Source organism: Bos taurus, chromosome 4 (assembly GCF_002263795.3).
Source record: "Bos taurus isolate L1 Dominette 01449 registration number 42190680 breed Hereford chromosome 4, ARS-UCD2.0, whole genome shotgun sequence".
Classification (NCBI taxonomy): domain Eukaryota; kingdom Metazoa; phylum Chordata; class Mammalia; order Artiodactyla; family Bovidae; genus Bos; species Bos taurus.
The window spans coordinates 68,168,155-68,183,073 of NC_037331.1; the positions used below are offsets into that span (position 1 = coordinate 68,168,155).

The 14,919-nt window shown below is 41.1% G+C and overlaps 1 protein-coding gene across 1 annotated transcript in view; it reads left to right on the top strand.

The window, feature by feature from the left end:
• Nucleotides 1–14,919, top strand: part of JAZF1 (JAZF zinc finger 1) — a 328,175-nt gene that overhangs the window by 175,184 nt on the left and 138,072 nt on the right. The window contains exon 2 of the mRNA NM_001206257.3: nt 6,914–6,986. Within this exon, the coding sequence (NP_001193186.1) occupies nt 6,914–6,986 (73 nt within the window). The remainder of the gene's footprint in view (nt 1–6,913; nt 6,987–14,919) is intronic.

Sequence of the window (14,919 nt, forward strand, 5' to 3'; positions counted from 1 at the left end):
AGGTAACTCTTCGTTGGAGGGAGGGGAGTGCCGTCCGTGTGCATTGTAGGGATGTTCAGCAGTGGGTCTGGTGGCCTCGATCCACTAGATACCAGTAGCACGCCCCCCCGCGCCCCATTGTCTCTAGACCTTGCCAGACATCCGATAGGGGGTGAGGTGGGGGGAATTGCCCACAGTTCAGAACCTCTGTTTTAAAGGATCTCTATGAGAATCTTATAACTAAGGAATAGTGGCTCTTCCGCCCTACTACCTTTCCATAGTACCCACAGACTTCTCACCTGTGCTTTCTGCTTCACCCTTCTTGCCATTTTTGGATCCCCTAACCTCACCTATGAACCACTCCCTATGCCTAGCTCCCTTTCCTTTAAAACCCAACTCAGTTCCTTTTCATCAGTGAATCCTTCCCAAATTAGCTGCCCTCCATTATTCTGAATTTTGCATTATTTTCTCTCCCTCTGTACATCTGTGTTTACTGGTATGTATTTTTCATGTCAGTGTCTCTCTCTGCTGGACAGTCACTTACGCTTGAGTCTGTTTTCCTTTCCTGTCCTTCTAACTCCATAGGGGAACAGACGGAGCTGGATGCTGACCTTTGTGTCTTTTGTGTTACGCATGTACGGGGCATTCATGTGTTTGCTCAGCCTATGTTCACTGACTATTTACAGAGCACTGGGGTGCTAAGACAGATTTGCAGGTGTGCGTGTAGCACAGTGCATGGAAGAGGTAGTATATAGGTCAACACCTTGGAGGATGAGTAGTACTTTCTTGGGCAAACGATTTTAAGCAGAAGGAGTAGAAGGTCTCTTTATGAACAGCCATTTTCCTTACACCCTTCAAGAGAGGATTTCAAGAGCATCATTTTCCCTGCCTTATCATTTGTTACTTAGCCTCAGCCACCAACATTTCCCTTCTCTTCCACATATCTGCTTATAGGCTCTTCCCGTAGGCACGAATGACACAGAAGCTCCTTTATGGTCTTTTGTATGACATGTTACTTGGATCCATCATCAGGTTCATTTCTGGGGAAAGCAGACATGTCCATTTGTGTGTAAAAGCATACAAGCATGTAAGATCAAATGAGAGTAAGTTTTGGTCTTACTCCTGTATAGAAGAATTGTATTGTTGTGTAACCCCAGGACCTGTCTTCAGGGCTGCTATATGCAGATGTACAGGTTGTGGGCTATGTAAGCATTCCTGGCAGCCATGATGGACTCTGGCAGTCTCTCTTGTACCAGGTAACAAGGTGGAGAATTTGGTTGGAGAGTGTGGACTTGATAGTGTCATACATATAAGGCTCCACATCTTTTACTCAGGAAAAATAGCTGCCACTCTCAAGCAGTCATCAATAGGAGTTTGATGGGTTGGTGAAGAGTTAGAAAGCACTCGGGTCCAAACGGTCTATTTCTAATAACTTTAGCCCTCTGGCCACGTCGGAAACTGGAAAGTCTGCAGTACGCTGTGTTTGTTTATAAATCATGCTCCTGGAGCATTGTCCAAACGGTTCTTGATTGAATAATGTTTATTCATTCACTTGTGGAGGAAAACTCAGGCTACAAATGGGAACATGGATGCTTTTTTAATAGATGGTGTTATTATACTGCACAATGTCCCCGACTTTGAGATATTTAACTCATAAAGTTTACAGCAACACTTAACTGCATCTGGATTTCACATTGAATTTGGAAAGGCAAGAATCTCACTGTAATTTGCACTGACTGCCCTGTAATGGAAATTATGGCTTGGGAAAAGTTTCAAATGACGTGTCTATAAACGAAAGAAAAGTTGATCCATTCAAAGGCTGGTTATGGGCAATTGTAGGATTATTTTATTTTTATTTTTGGAAGGACTGTTGCCAGCAAGAAATATTTATTTCAGCAGCTGAAATAAACTAGCTGTGAATTAAATGTTGGTCTTTGTAAATTGTTGATTCATCAAAATTCAGTCCTAAAAGTGGATCGAAAAGTTGCAACAGAACTTTGCCGGGCTTTTAAGAAAGCTATAAAGATTGTATGGAGGCCAGTGTTAACTGGATGGTAGCAACGAGTTGACTTCAGAGGATGAGCAGCCTTTTAAATGGTCAGAATACTGGCCTAATGGTTCTGAGGATGCAGGGCTTCTGGTCCTAGCCGTGCTGTTAACTGAGTTTGTGTAAATAGGCATGTCACTTAACTTTCCAAGTCTCAATTTGTCTGCTCCTTTGCTCCTGTCTCCCACCATTTATTTATTTTGGTATCTCCCATTTATGTTCAAGACTTACCCTCCGATGTCTAATGACCCTTCCTTGATTGCTCTTGGCTCCTATTTAAGACACTGAGGCAATAAAAAGCTGATGGGAGGCTCTGGATAGAGGCGTGGATGAAACTTGTTGACTTATCTGCAGGGAAATCACTTGATCAGGGAATCGCCAGATGTCAGCATCTGGCCATCTCATCTCTGCACCCACTTAGCTTAATCAAGAGAGGAACCCTCCCGCCTGGCTGCCAGTGTTCTGAAGACCAGTGAAGTAGGTATATTTCTACTTTAATCTCCTTATTTTCACCCCTGTGTTCTCCCCACTCTTCCTTGGTCTCCACTGTGCTTAGTTTCCTGGTTCAGTGTCTGTGGATAATCAGCCTTTTAAACAGTTCTCCTGTTTTCAGCCCTAAACTTCCCCTTCCTTGCCTTTGGCAGCACCTGGCACCTCCAAGTCCAGGGCCTCTGGGGCTTCTACTGGGGGCTCCCCCCCTGGCTCATGTGTCTTCCCAGCTGTGGGCACTTAAGACTGTGGCTTCTTCTGTACTCCCTAGGTCACTTGCACTCCTGTATGAGCTTTCCCTCTTTCAAAACACTGGTTGAAATCACTTGTCTGCTGACATTGCCTCATTTTTTTCTACCCCTGGAGAATTTGTAATTCCTTTATTTCTTCCTTAGTGGGGCTTTGGATATGGGCTTCCCAGGTGGTGCCAGTAGTAAGGAGTCTGCCTGTCAATGCAGAACATGTAGGTTCAATCCCTGGGTCAGGAAGATCCCCTAGACTAGGAAATGGTAACCCACTCCAGTGTTCTTTCCTGGAAAATGATAGAGGAGCTTGGAGGGCTATAGTCCATGGGGTCACAAAGAGTTGAACATGGCTGAACACGCATGCACGAGACCTTGGATGGTGAGGGAAACAGATGCCTTTGATCCACCTGCCATGTTTGACCAAAAGTCTTCAATTTTTCACATCATAAAATTAGTATGTCCATTTAATAACGATTATGCATCATCTCCTATATGCCTGGTGCTGAGCTGAGTGTTGGAGAGAGCAGAGAAGTTGAGGTGGCTCCCCTCTGAGAAGCATGAGAAGCGGGAAGGATAGGCCCAGAGTCTGTGGCATGGTCACACAGAACTAGGACAGTGCTGCGGATGAGGTGGTGCAGAGAAGGGCGGAGGGGTGCAGTGCTCAGCCAGGGATGTCGTGGAAGGTTTTGCAGCTTTGTGAGTTCAGCTGTTAGGGGGAAGACTGAGAACAGACTATGCCCATTAATTGTTACCAAGTGAGTCCACAGAACAGTGGTGTTTTCATCCCAGACCTTCAGTATCCCTCATCTGGCTGGGTGGGCCTTTGCCTCTCCAGGGTCTTATCTTCGGGGGTTGCCTTCCCACCCACGTTGTCTCAGGCCTCCCACTGTTGCCCTCCACACTGAGCACAGAGCCCAGTGTTTCGAGGATATAGAATTTGAGGAAGGCCTTCTTGGGGGTGTGACATCCTGTCTCCTCCTCACTCCTGCCTCCCAGCCTACAAATAGCTCATTGCCGGGAGAGGCTTCATTAGGCTTGCTGAGAGACAGTATAGCTGGGTTTTTACTTTCTTTCTTTGGAAATAATTCCAGAGGCATATAAAATCCCAACAATGCAGACTAGCTGAAGCACAGCCAAAGCCCTTGAGCTCATCAGGTAGTCTCTGCTAACTCAGGAGACAACCTTGAGTTTTCCTGGAAGTTTGAAGGTAATGCTACCAAAGACTCGACACGGGCCCCAGATCCAGGCAGTTGGTCACCATGGTTCCCAACACCAGGGACAGCCGTGATGAACACATGCCTCCATCATGGAACAGGGGGTGCTCTTGGCCCTTCTTTCATCATGTGGGACTCTAGGTCTATCCAAAAGGGTCTGAAGGTTGTCCTTTCCTTATTCCTGCCATCTGCCTGGTTTTTCTCTCCACCGCTTGAGAAGTCATGGGAGTTGGTGCTATGACATCCAGCCTTTTGGCATTTAATTGAATCTGTAAAGCCACAGGACAGCAGGTCACGTGAGCTACAGCAAGCTCCACTTCGTGTCGCGTCCTTAACTGTAGACCAGTATGTTCGCGCTGTTACCCCGAAAAAGGAATGGTGCAAGAGGCACGTTGGTGTCCACTCTAGAGGATACGGTGTGTTAGAGGCTTTGAAGTAAGTCACTGGGTTTTTATCGCTTGGGTATTTCAAAGTACATTTTCATATTTGAATTCTCTTAGCCTTCAGTCGGCTTGAAATCTGTGACTGTGCTGGGATGATATGAGACAGAAAAGTCATCTCTTAGTGGTTTATTGTATAGCCATGAAAAGTTCAAGTATTCCTATCCCACAGGCCATTTACTGAGGTGGATTTTACCTCTGGGCAGTGACAGCCAGTGTTCAAGGTTCACATTTTCATCAGTACCATAAGCAAGCCAGAGAGATATCTGGGAGAACTGTGTACTGTAGCCCCTGCGGTTCGTATCACATTTCTTGTTGTAGCAACTTATGCAAAAAAAAAAGAAAAAAGAAAAATCTCATCAGTGTGGCACATGGTTTAAGGATGTTCTTGGTAGAGTCAGTCGTCATCTCCAGTAGCTAGAATTATACTCTTCTCCAGGTCATTCTGCTAAATGACGTCCTGTCTTCACGAAAAGGACATCGTCATCCTGCTGTGAACACCCTATGCCCTTGTGACTCTAACCCTCCTGTGGAGAGTTTTCAGCATTAGACAGTTCCTTTTCTGTCAGGGAGGGAGAAATAATGAAGGCAGCTATTATACTTTTACTGAATGTGGAAGGCTCCCTGGTGTAATTAAATCCATAAAATGGTGAGTCATGATCACCACACACCAGTCAGCCAGGAAGCGGGTGAAGGAGCTGATGTTTATTCTTGACTGGCCCCTGATGCTTTTCCTTCAGAGGCATGCATGCAGACTTCTGCTGACTGTGGGCACCAAGTACCTAATTTCGTTTTAAGAACGTGAAGATTTCATGGATGTCCTACAGGTTTCTAGGGAGACAGTAATCTGAGAAAGATGTCTCAGGCCTGGTGGACATCTGTCTGGAGGTTCTACTTCCCTTGCTGGTTACGGAGTCTGCATTCCAGAAAAACAGGAGAATCCTGCCTGAGGTGCTTGCAGTATTGTTGTTATGGAGCGGTATTTGGAAGCTTCTGGATGTCTTTTTTCTTCACCACTCATAATTTGAGGCTATGTGAGCATACATCTAGCCTAGGGTTTTGGAAGATAGTGGAATAAGCTCAGAAGACAGTATTTCTGTAGGTCCAGTGATCTACGGACAGCCTCAGTTGCATATGTAATCATCATAGGCAGAGGAAATGCTGAATTACTGATCTGTTCTCACTTGCGCTGCCAAAAACCTCAAGACCCGACTTGATGGAGCCATTCAGAGAACCTTTGTCTCTTGTTTCAGAATTTGGCTTTCATGGACTTGCCATGGCAGAGACCCAGGAAGCAGGATTTCTGAATAGTATGTCTCTGAAATTTCTTGGCATAGGAAAAACAATAAACTGAACATGAGATTCTTAACTTTAACACCAAGAATAAAATTGCCACTACTGTCTGGTTTTAGTCTGGAGTGGAAAGCATTTGTAAATTGATTTTTATGCTGTCATTTTGCCACCCTTGCCCTGTGCCACTGTGTCTGCATCCTCTACCCATCACCTGTTACCACACTTGGAATTAGCGTGTGTATCTTACAGCCACCACGTGCAGTAAACACTGTCTGTACAAAGGTACTGGGAACAGCATCTGTCATTACATCAAAGAAGGTGCTATTGCTGAATGCAGCTGGAAGCGTTCTAATAATGAGATGGTTTTAAGCGAGGTTGTAATAAAAAGAAATCTGTGTGAAATGTCTGAACGTTTTTCTAAGAAAACAAAAATGTGTTCAGTTTCTTTATAGTTTTACTCTAGAAACATTGTTTTTGTGTATATTTAGCTCAATCAGTTCTTTACATGAGAAACTTGAGAATATATGTATAGTTGTAAAAGTGCATTTTTATGTTGTGTTGGAGAAACACTGCTAGAGAAGGTTGCTATGGTTTTGAATTCTGTGTCTTCAAGGAGGAAAAAAATCCTCTGATGAATGTGATGTTTGTGGATTCTGAACCAGCATGAGAATTTCTGATCAAAAGTCTAGAAAAGTTATAATAAACTCATTATACAATTAGGAAGGAGAAGCGTTGTCCTCTAGAATGTGAGCCCAAACCTAGAGAAGTGTTGAGGGAATATGAACAATACTCAGTAGATTTTCAAATTGATGGAGCTCTCCAACGGCAACTAATTTGTTCCAGCATTGAAGTGAGCATAATTAACAGAGACTTTCTTTCTTAGGCCGATTAACCGCCAAAAACCATGCCAACATTGTAACTGTAAGCAGTGAAAACCAATATTTATGAGGGGGATTGTGCAGGAGTTTGTGTGACAGATGGACATTTTATCACTGTTGATGTTTGGAATTCTCTTGAAAAGTAATGCAATATCTTGTTATTTATGAATGAATGAACAAATGATTATGTTTTGCTGACTGAGGTTTCTTTAAAAAGTAGTCTACTAAATTAATCTTTTTCTCCATTTAGCCTCTGTTACATTAGGTTAGGTAGCCTCATATATTCTGATGCGAAAGCTGAAAAATCATAATTGTGTTTTTATTTCAGATACAGATCCACGTGTTTTAGAAAAACAAGAATTACAGCAGCCAACCTATGTTGCCCTCAGTTACATTAATAGGTAAGCCATTTTCAGAATTTATAGCAACCTCGTATCTGTCACGTTTATTTTTCAAAGGTATCTTTTTAACAGGGTAGGAAAAATGTTTTCAGTCTTTAAATATTTACAGGAGATTATTTAAAATCAACTCTATATGGAATTTTCTTATTTCTCTGTTGGGGAGAGGCAGGTTGTAGTTCTCTGTTCATGTGGCAGAAAACATGACTGATTTATAAGCTCATTCTGGAAGTATTTTGTATGCAGAGTTAGAGTACGCTCTTTTGACTTCATAGGGCAGTTTGGGAGATTAATGGATTTATGTGAGTGAAACTTTAAAACCTGGGGTAAAGAGTTGCTGTATGAATTCAGAACATTGTTGGAGTATCAGAATATATCGGGACATAACTAATAGAAATAACTTAAGATCAAAGTTACATAGTAGCAACTCCTTTTAGGAAAAACATTTTCAACTGACTCCTCTGTGTCTAGTCGCATGAGTTTTTACTGAAACTGAACATGTGAGCATGACCTCAGAGAACTATTAGAACTTATATATCGGGTCTAAAAAAGGACTTGGTGTTTCAGCCAACTGAAATAATTAAGGAGACAGGGATTTTTGAAGAGAACCTGAAATCAACTTATGTTAAGACAACGATCTCCACACAACCTCCCAAGAGAAAAAGGCAAAGTAAACCTAGCATTGAAGTAAATTTTTAAGGAGAATGAAAAAATCTCTGCCCGTAATTCAGTGCTTGAATATCTATTGACTGCCCCTTTTTTATATAAGGCAAAGAGTGGTTCTGGTTTCTTGGTGCCAGATCCTTGGTTCAGGGTTTGAGGTAGAAAGCTAGAAATGAATTATCTGTACTGCTTCATTGTAATGCTTTTTTAGTAAATTATTTAAACGTTGTCTGGAGAGGGCTTTGATTTGGAGTCGCCATACTCACTTTAAAGTTCTTTTATGAAGCATGCTTTCTAAAGAATTCATTAATGTAAACATCTATTTGCATGTCCTCTTGGGGTTTCCTACTTATCAGTCTGTTCTGAAACTGAGATAAAATATAGCTACAGTTTTTCAGTGCCCGTAACCTTGGGGATGTTTTAAGTGGAACACCTTCAAAGTCACATTAAATACAATTATTTAAAGATGTATGTGCTTTTCTGGATTTCTCACAAACCTGTGTTTCCTGAGGTTAGGATGGGTTTTGAAAAGACTTTAGTTTCTAAATTGTAAAGTGTGCATTAGAATTATGTGACTGGAATGTATGTGAAATAGCCTAGTAATATTGAGGAACAAGATAGTCTTATAAGTTAATTATGGTATTGAATAGCATTCTTCAATAGCGTGGCTATTGTGTTTTGGGTAAAATATGTTATCTATGTATGTACAAAGGTGTGTGCTACTAAGCCTTATTCTAATGAGAGTCTGTGGATTTTCACATTCATTCTTCCTGTTTGTTCCATCAGCCAGGTTGGCAGCAGGGATCTGCTGATCACACAGGTGTTATACTCACTAAAGGAATAAATACTCTGCTGGATGTGATTTCAGTGAAGGTGAAGAGCAGGAACAAGGGCCTCAGACAAAAAAATCCACCAGAGAATTTGAATCGAGTATGATAGTTTAGCATTAACTGTGCAGCAGAATGTGCTTAAATCTGAGAGAGCCAGGATGTAATCAGTGCGTGTGAACTTCCTGAGATGAGTCTTCTGCGAGAAAATGAGTCATTAAAAAAAAAAAAAAACCCTTTATACATATATACAATGGAATATTACTCAGCCATTAAATAGAATGAAATAATACCATTTGCAGCAACACGGATGGACCTAAAGAGTGTCATACTGAGCGAAGTAAGTCAGAGGAGAAATATTGTATGACATCCCTTATGTGGAATCTAAAAAGAAATGATACAAATGAACTCATAAGACAGAAAGAGACTCAAAGACTTAGAAACTGAACTTCAGTTGTGGGGGTGGGGGCATGGAGAATGATAGGTTTGGGCTGGGCATATACACATTGCTATATTTAAAATGGATAATCAGCAAGTACCTGCTATATAGCACACGGAACTCTGCTCAGTGTTATGTGGCAGCCTGGATGAGAGGGGAGTTTGGGGGAGATGGATACATGTAAAGTATGGCTGAGTCACTTCCCTGTTCATCTGAAACTGTCACGGTGTTTTAGTGTTGTTCAGTTGCTCAGTCATGTCCACCTCTTTGCGACCCCATGGACTGCAGCACCATGGGGCTGTCCTTCACCATGGGTTTCCCTGTCCTTCACCATCTCCCAGAGCTTGCTCAAACTCGTGTCCATTGAGTCGGTGATGCCATCCAACCATCTCGTCCTCTGTTGTCCCCTTCTTCTCCTGCCTTCAATCTTTCCCAGCATCAGGGTCTTTTCTAATGAGTTGGCTCTTCACATCAGGTGGCCAAAGTATTGGAGCTTCAGCTTCATCATTAGTCCTTCCAATGAATATTCAGGGTTGATTTCCTTTAGGACTGACTAGGTGGATCTCCTTGCAGTCCAAGGGACTCTCAAGAGCCTTTCCCAACACCACAGTTCAAAAGCATCATATCCCCCAATACAAAATAAAAAAAAATTTTTTTAAACATCAACCATTTAAAAAAATAACCTTTTGTAATTGTAGTCATATGGACGCATTGTAGAAAATTAGAAAATGTAAGCAAACAAAAAAATTTATTAAAATATCACATTCCCACCACTCAACTAATCACTAGTTGTTACACCTTAGAACACATTTTTCAGATTGCTTTTTAAAAATACTACATAATAGCATCTATACTTCAATAAAAATAAATGCATAAATAAACATATGATTTTTAACCAAAAGCTGTACTCACTCTTTTGCAGTCTGCTCAGTTTTGTCACTGATCTCTACTTTTTCAGTACATTTGCATCTAGTCTAATAGCCAGATCATATGCAGGTTTCCCCAGATGATCTAAACAAGTCCATTACTGTAGTTTATCTGACCCAGTGTCCAATCCAGCACATCACATTGCACTTGGATGTTTTGTCCCCACAAGTTTCTTTTAATCTGATACAGTGACTTTTTGAAAAGATGGGCCACCTTCAGGGTTTCCTTTAGATTGTCTCCTTGAGGCCATTTGGCAGGTTCCTCTGTTTCCTTTCTTTGCTATAAGGTGAAAGTTAGATCTGGAAGGATGTGTCGAACTGGACATATCATTGCATTTAGAGATCTGATACAACAGAGAGTTCACTGTGTCATGTCCTTGCTGGCAGAGAAGCAGACGTATGTAAGAGACTGAGACATTTAGTCGTGATCTTTAAGTCAAGAGAAGACTGTGTATGGAAGGTTGCCCAGGTTAGTAACAACCCTTCTCACTGGGGATTCCTTTGTGGACAGTGCCACGTACATAAGATAGGACTGAGTACATGGTAGACACTCTAGATACTGGTTTGTAGGTGATAAATAAAAACCTGGTAGGTGGGAAAAGAGAGCTGAGCAAAGGTGAGCTGCAAGAAGGAAGCCAAGTCTGACCTTGGGGGAGAAATATGCTAAAAGGACCCTTACGGGTACCGGATACTCTAAAATTCCTGGAGGAAAACATAGGCAGAACACTCCGTGACATGAGTTGCAGTAATATTTTTTTAGATCCGTCTCTTAGAGTAATGGAAATAAAAACAAAAATAAAAACTGAGACCTAATTAAACTTAAAAGCTTTTGCACAGCTTTGCACAGCAAAGGAGACCATAAATAAAATGAAAAGACAACGTATGGAATGGGAGAATATATTTGCCAATGATGTGATCGACAAGGGATTAATTTCCAAAATATACAAACAGCTCATACAGCTTAATATCAAAAAGCCAAACAACACAATCAAAAAATGTGCAGAAGATCTAAATAAACATCTCTCCAAAAAAGACGTACAGATGGTCTACAGGCACATGAAAAGATGCTCAGTATTGCTAATTATTAGAGAGATGCAAATCAAAACTACAGTGAGGTATCACCTCACACCAGTCAGAATGGCCATCATCAAAAAATCTATAAATAGTACGTGTTGGAGAGGGTGTGGAGAAATGGGAACCCTCCTACACTGTTGGTGATAATGTAAATTGGTGCACCCACTTTGGAGAACTGTATAGAGGTTCCCTAAAAACCAAAAATAGAGGTGCCACATGATTCAGCAGTCCCACTCCTGGACACATATTTGGAGAAAACTCTAATTTAAAAAGATAAATGCACCCCAGTCTTCATAGCACCACTGTTTACAATAGCCAAGACATGGAAGCAACCTAAATGTCCCTCAATTGTTACTCATAGTATTAGCATAAAAAATAATGCTATTTGTAGCAATATAGATTAACATAGAGATTATCATATTAAATGAAGTAAGTCAAACAAGACAAATATCATATGATATTGCTTATATGTGAAAATATTTGTACAGTGAACCTTCACACAATATTGAAAAGCAATTATCCTCCAATTAAAAAAATTTTAAATAATATAAATCAACTTATTTATGAAAGAGGCCCATAGACATAGAGAACAAATTTAAGATTACCAAAGAGAAAATTGGGGGGAGGGGGACAGGGATAAATTAGGAGTTTGAGATTAACAGTATTATATATAAAATATTATATATAGTATATATTATATATAAAATAAGGACCTACTGTATAGCACAGGAAATATATTTAATATCTTATAATAACCTATAATGGAAAAGAATCTAAAAGAGTATATATATATCTCATATGTATGCATAACTGAATCACTTGCTGTGCAATTGAAACTAACACAACTTTGTAAATCAAAAATCAACTATAGTCCAATTTTTAAAATTTTGAGCTTGGGGAGGAGTCTTAAGGGCTTTCGATACAAAAGGGAAATATACTGAAATTCGCATGAAGTCAGGAGAGATTCAAGAGAATAATAAGGGTTAGGTAGTGTAAAAGACAGAGAAGGCAATGGCACCCCACTCCAGTACTCTTGCCTGGAAAATCCCATGGACGGTGGAGCCTGGTAGGCTGCAGTCCATGGGGTCGCAAAGGGTCGGACACAAGTGAGCGACTTCCTTTCACTTTTCACTTTCACGCATTGGAGAAGGAAATGGCAACCCACTCCAGTGTTCTTGCCTGGAGAATCCCAGGGACTGGGGAGCCTGGTGGGGTCTGTGGGGTCGCACAGAGTCGGACACGACTGAAGCGACTTAGCAGCAGCAGCAACAGTGTAAAAGAACATCAGCTTGATAGCAATATACTGAATAGTGCAGAATACTGAACAAGTGAGTTTTTTTTCCCCTTTACCTCAGGGGGAAATAAAATCTTAATTTTGCTATGCAGTGAAGACAGAAAAAGAATTAATATTTTTCTGCTCATATATCTGTTTATGCACCTCTAATGTTCTTTGGGGCACATCAAAATTGAGTTGAAACTGTCTTTGGCAATGACACTGACTGAAATTGCAGAGTTAGGGTTCCTAAAATGGAGCTAGCTTTTTGGATTAAAAAAAGAACTGAGTAGAAATTGGAGAGCCATTGTTTATACCTATTTTAAATTGTTTTACTCATTTGAACATAATGTGTTGAACAACACTTGAATTCTTTTACAAGCTGGTCTATTATAACACCTGAGCAAATTTTAAAATAAAAATAGTTGAATGAGAAAGAGGAAAATTAAATGAATTAGGGTTGTAAGAGTAGTGCTGGCGGGGAGTGGAGGGGAAGATGGATATAAGTTTTAAAGACAGGAACTTTTATTAATTTTGTGGCATGAGAAACAATGACAAGTTCATGTTATAGGAAATCTAATTGCTTAGTCTGTATAATATTTATACACTTGGGGGAAAAAAGGGCAAGAAGAAAAGCTAGATTTTGGATATGCGACAATATAGAAGAAATAATATAGAAGAAAAAATAGAGCAAATGTAACTCTTAATGCCTTGAGCTCTGTGCTAAGCATTTTTCACATTGCATGTTTCATTTAATCTTCACAGTGACCACATGAAGGTACTATGATCTTCATTTTACAGATTCACAAGTTGAAACTCAGATGTTAAGTAACTTGTCCTAGGTCCCTGGATGGTAGGAAATGGAGTATTGGGTTCAGACCTGCACAGTTAGGCTCCAGAACCTGTGTTCCTAATGGTTCTACAATCTTCCATGTTGAAATATCAGAGAGGAAGGTACTAGCTTAGAAAACTAAGAGGAGAATCTGGAAAACTGATGATGAAAAAAAAAAAATCAGATAGGACAAGCTGAGCAGAGGGAATGCATAAAGACGTAAAAATAAGAGTAATTTCTGTGTTGTAGACAATAGGTGGGTAACAGCCTAATCAAATTAAAACAGTAGGAGACAGAGGAAGCCAAAAAAATGCTGTGAGAGAAGTGACTAGGGGCTCCTAAGGGGTGTATTGTTACCAAGAAACTAGCTCAAGTGTGCAGGGTACATGCTGCCCTAGCAGGCTTCAGCTGGAGTGGGAAAGGATGCCTTCGCACCTTAGACTGGGAGAACAGAAAGGGCAGAGCACCGTGAGGGCACAGGAAACTGTCCTCTACCTCCTGTCACCAGTAGGCAGGTGATAGGTGAGCCTCAGGGTGAAGTCAGGTATCTCCTTACAAAGATTGATGAGAAGCCCGGGGCTGCATCTGGGTGTTTCCTTCAGGTCGTTGTGACATAGATCAGGTAACTGCCTTGAGGTGACAAGATAAATTATTAACAATTTGTGACTCCAGAAATGGGTAACTGGGATGAGTTAAAGACGTAGTAATGAACAAGAGCATGGCTGTTATACTATTTCCTCCCCAGAAAGTTTGATTAAAATAATTGAAGTCTCCAAATAAACTTAATTTTTTAAATGTGTATATCATTTTGGTATAAACTATAAAGGAATGCTATGCCTAGGCACAAATGGGTACTTTGCACTCAGTGCTTGTCATTTACTGCCTAATAAAAATGTAATTAATATTCTCTCCTTCCTGAACTACAGCTCTACTCGAATTCTCTTTGTTAAGACTCCCTGCACCGTTTGGCACAGTAGTAGTTAGGTTTAACCTCCTCTAAAAATTAATTTTTCTTTAGCTTAGTGTTTGTCGTTAAACAGCAAATTCTAAAATAAGGTTCCTAGAGCAGTAATTCCAATGGGTGTTAACCAGCTCCTCCCTCCCTCCCTCTCTCTGTCCCTCTCCCTCTCTCTCACAGACAAAGCTCATTTATTCACAAAAGGGTTCTGTCAATCCATCTGGGGAAATCCTGAGTTAAATAACATAGATTTCTTTATTACAGGCTTTAATCAGATCCTCTCCTACGCCGAGCTGCATTTTAAGTCTCCAGGAGGGATGGTATAATTTTCATATGTACCTGATCCCAGAGTACTTTTTCTTGAAGCATCTGACGGGACTAGTTCTGCTGTGTGGGGATTCCTAGAGTTCAGTCACTTCCACCTGTATCAGCAGCTTCCCCAAGGAACCGGGAAGCCTTTCAGAACAGTCTGCTGTTCTTTTCCTGATTCAAAATGCAGGACGTTGCCATTTCCCTCATGATCACTGGGGAAAAGGAGGACAAAATCCTCACCTCTGTGCCAGCTCCATCGTCTTCTACTCTGTGCCTATTTGAATAGTGATCTATTTTCTTCTCTCAGTCTTCCCAGACATCTAGGTGGCTTCTATTAAAAATGGAGATTTTTTTGTTTGAAAACAATATTTGTTTCTCCCTACCCCCATCTCCTGGAGAAGGCAATGGCACCCCACTTCAGTACTCTTGCCTGGAAAATCCCATGGACGGAGGAGCCTAGTAGGCTGCAGACCATGGGGTCGAGAAGAGTCGGACACAACTGAGCGACTTCACTTTCACTTCTCACTTTCATGCATTGGAGAAGGAAATGGCAACCCACTCCAGTGTTCTTGCCTGGAGAATCCCAGGGACGGGGGAGCCTGGTGGGCCACCGTCTATGGGGTTGCACAGAG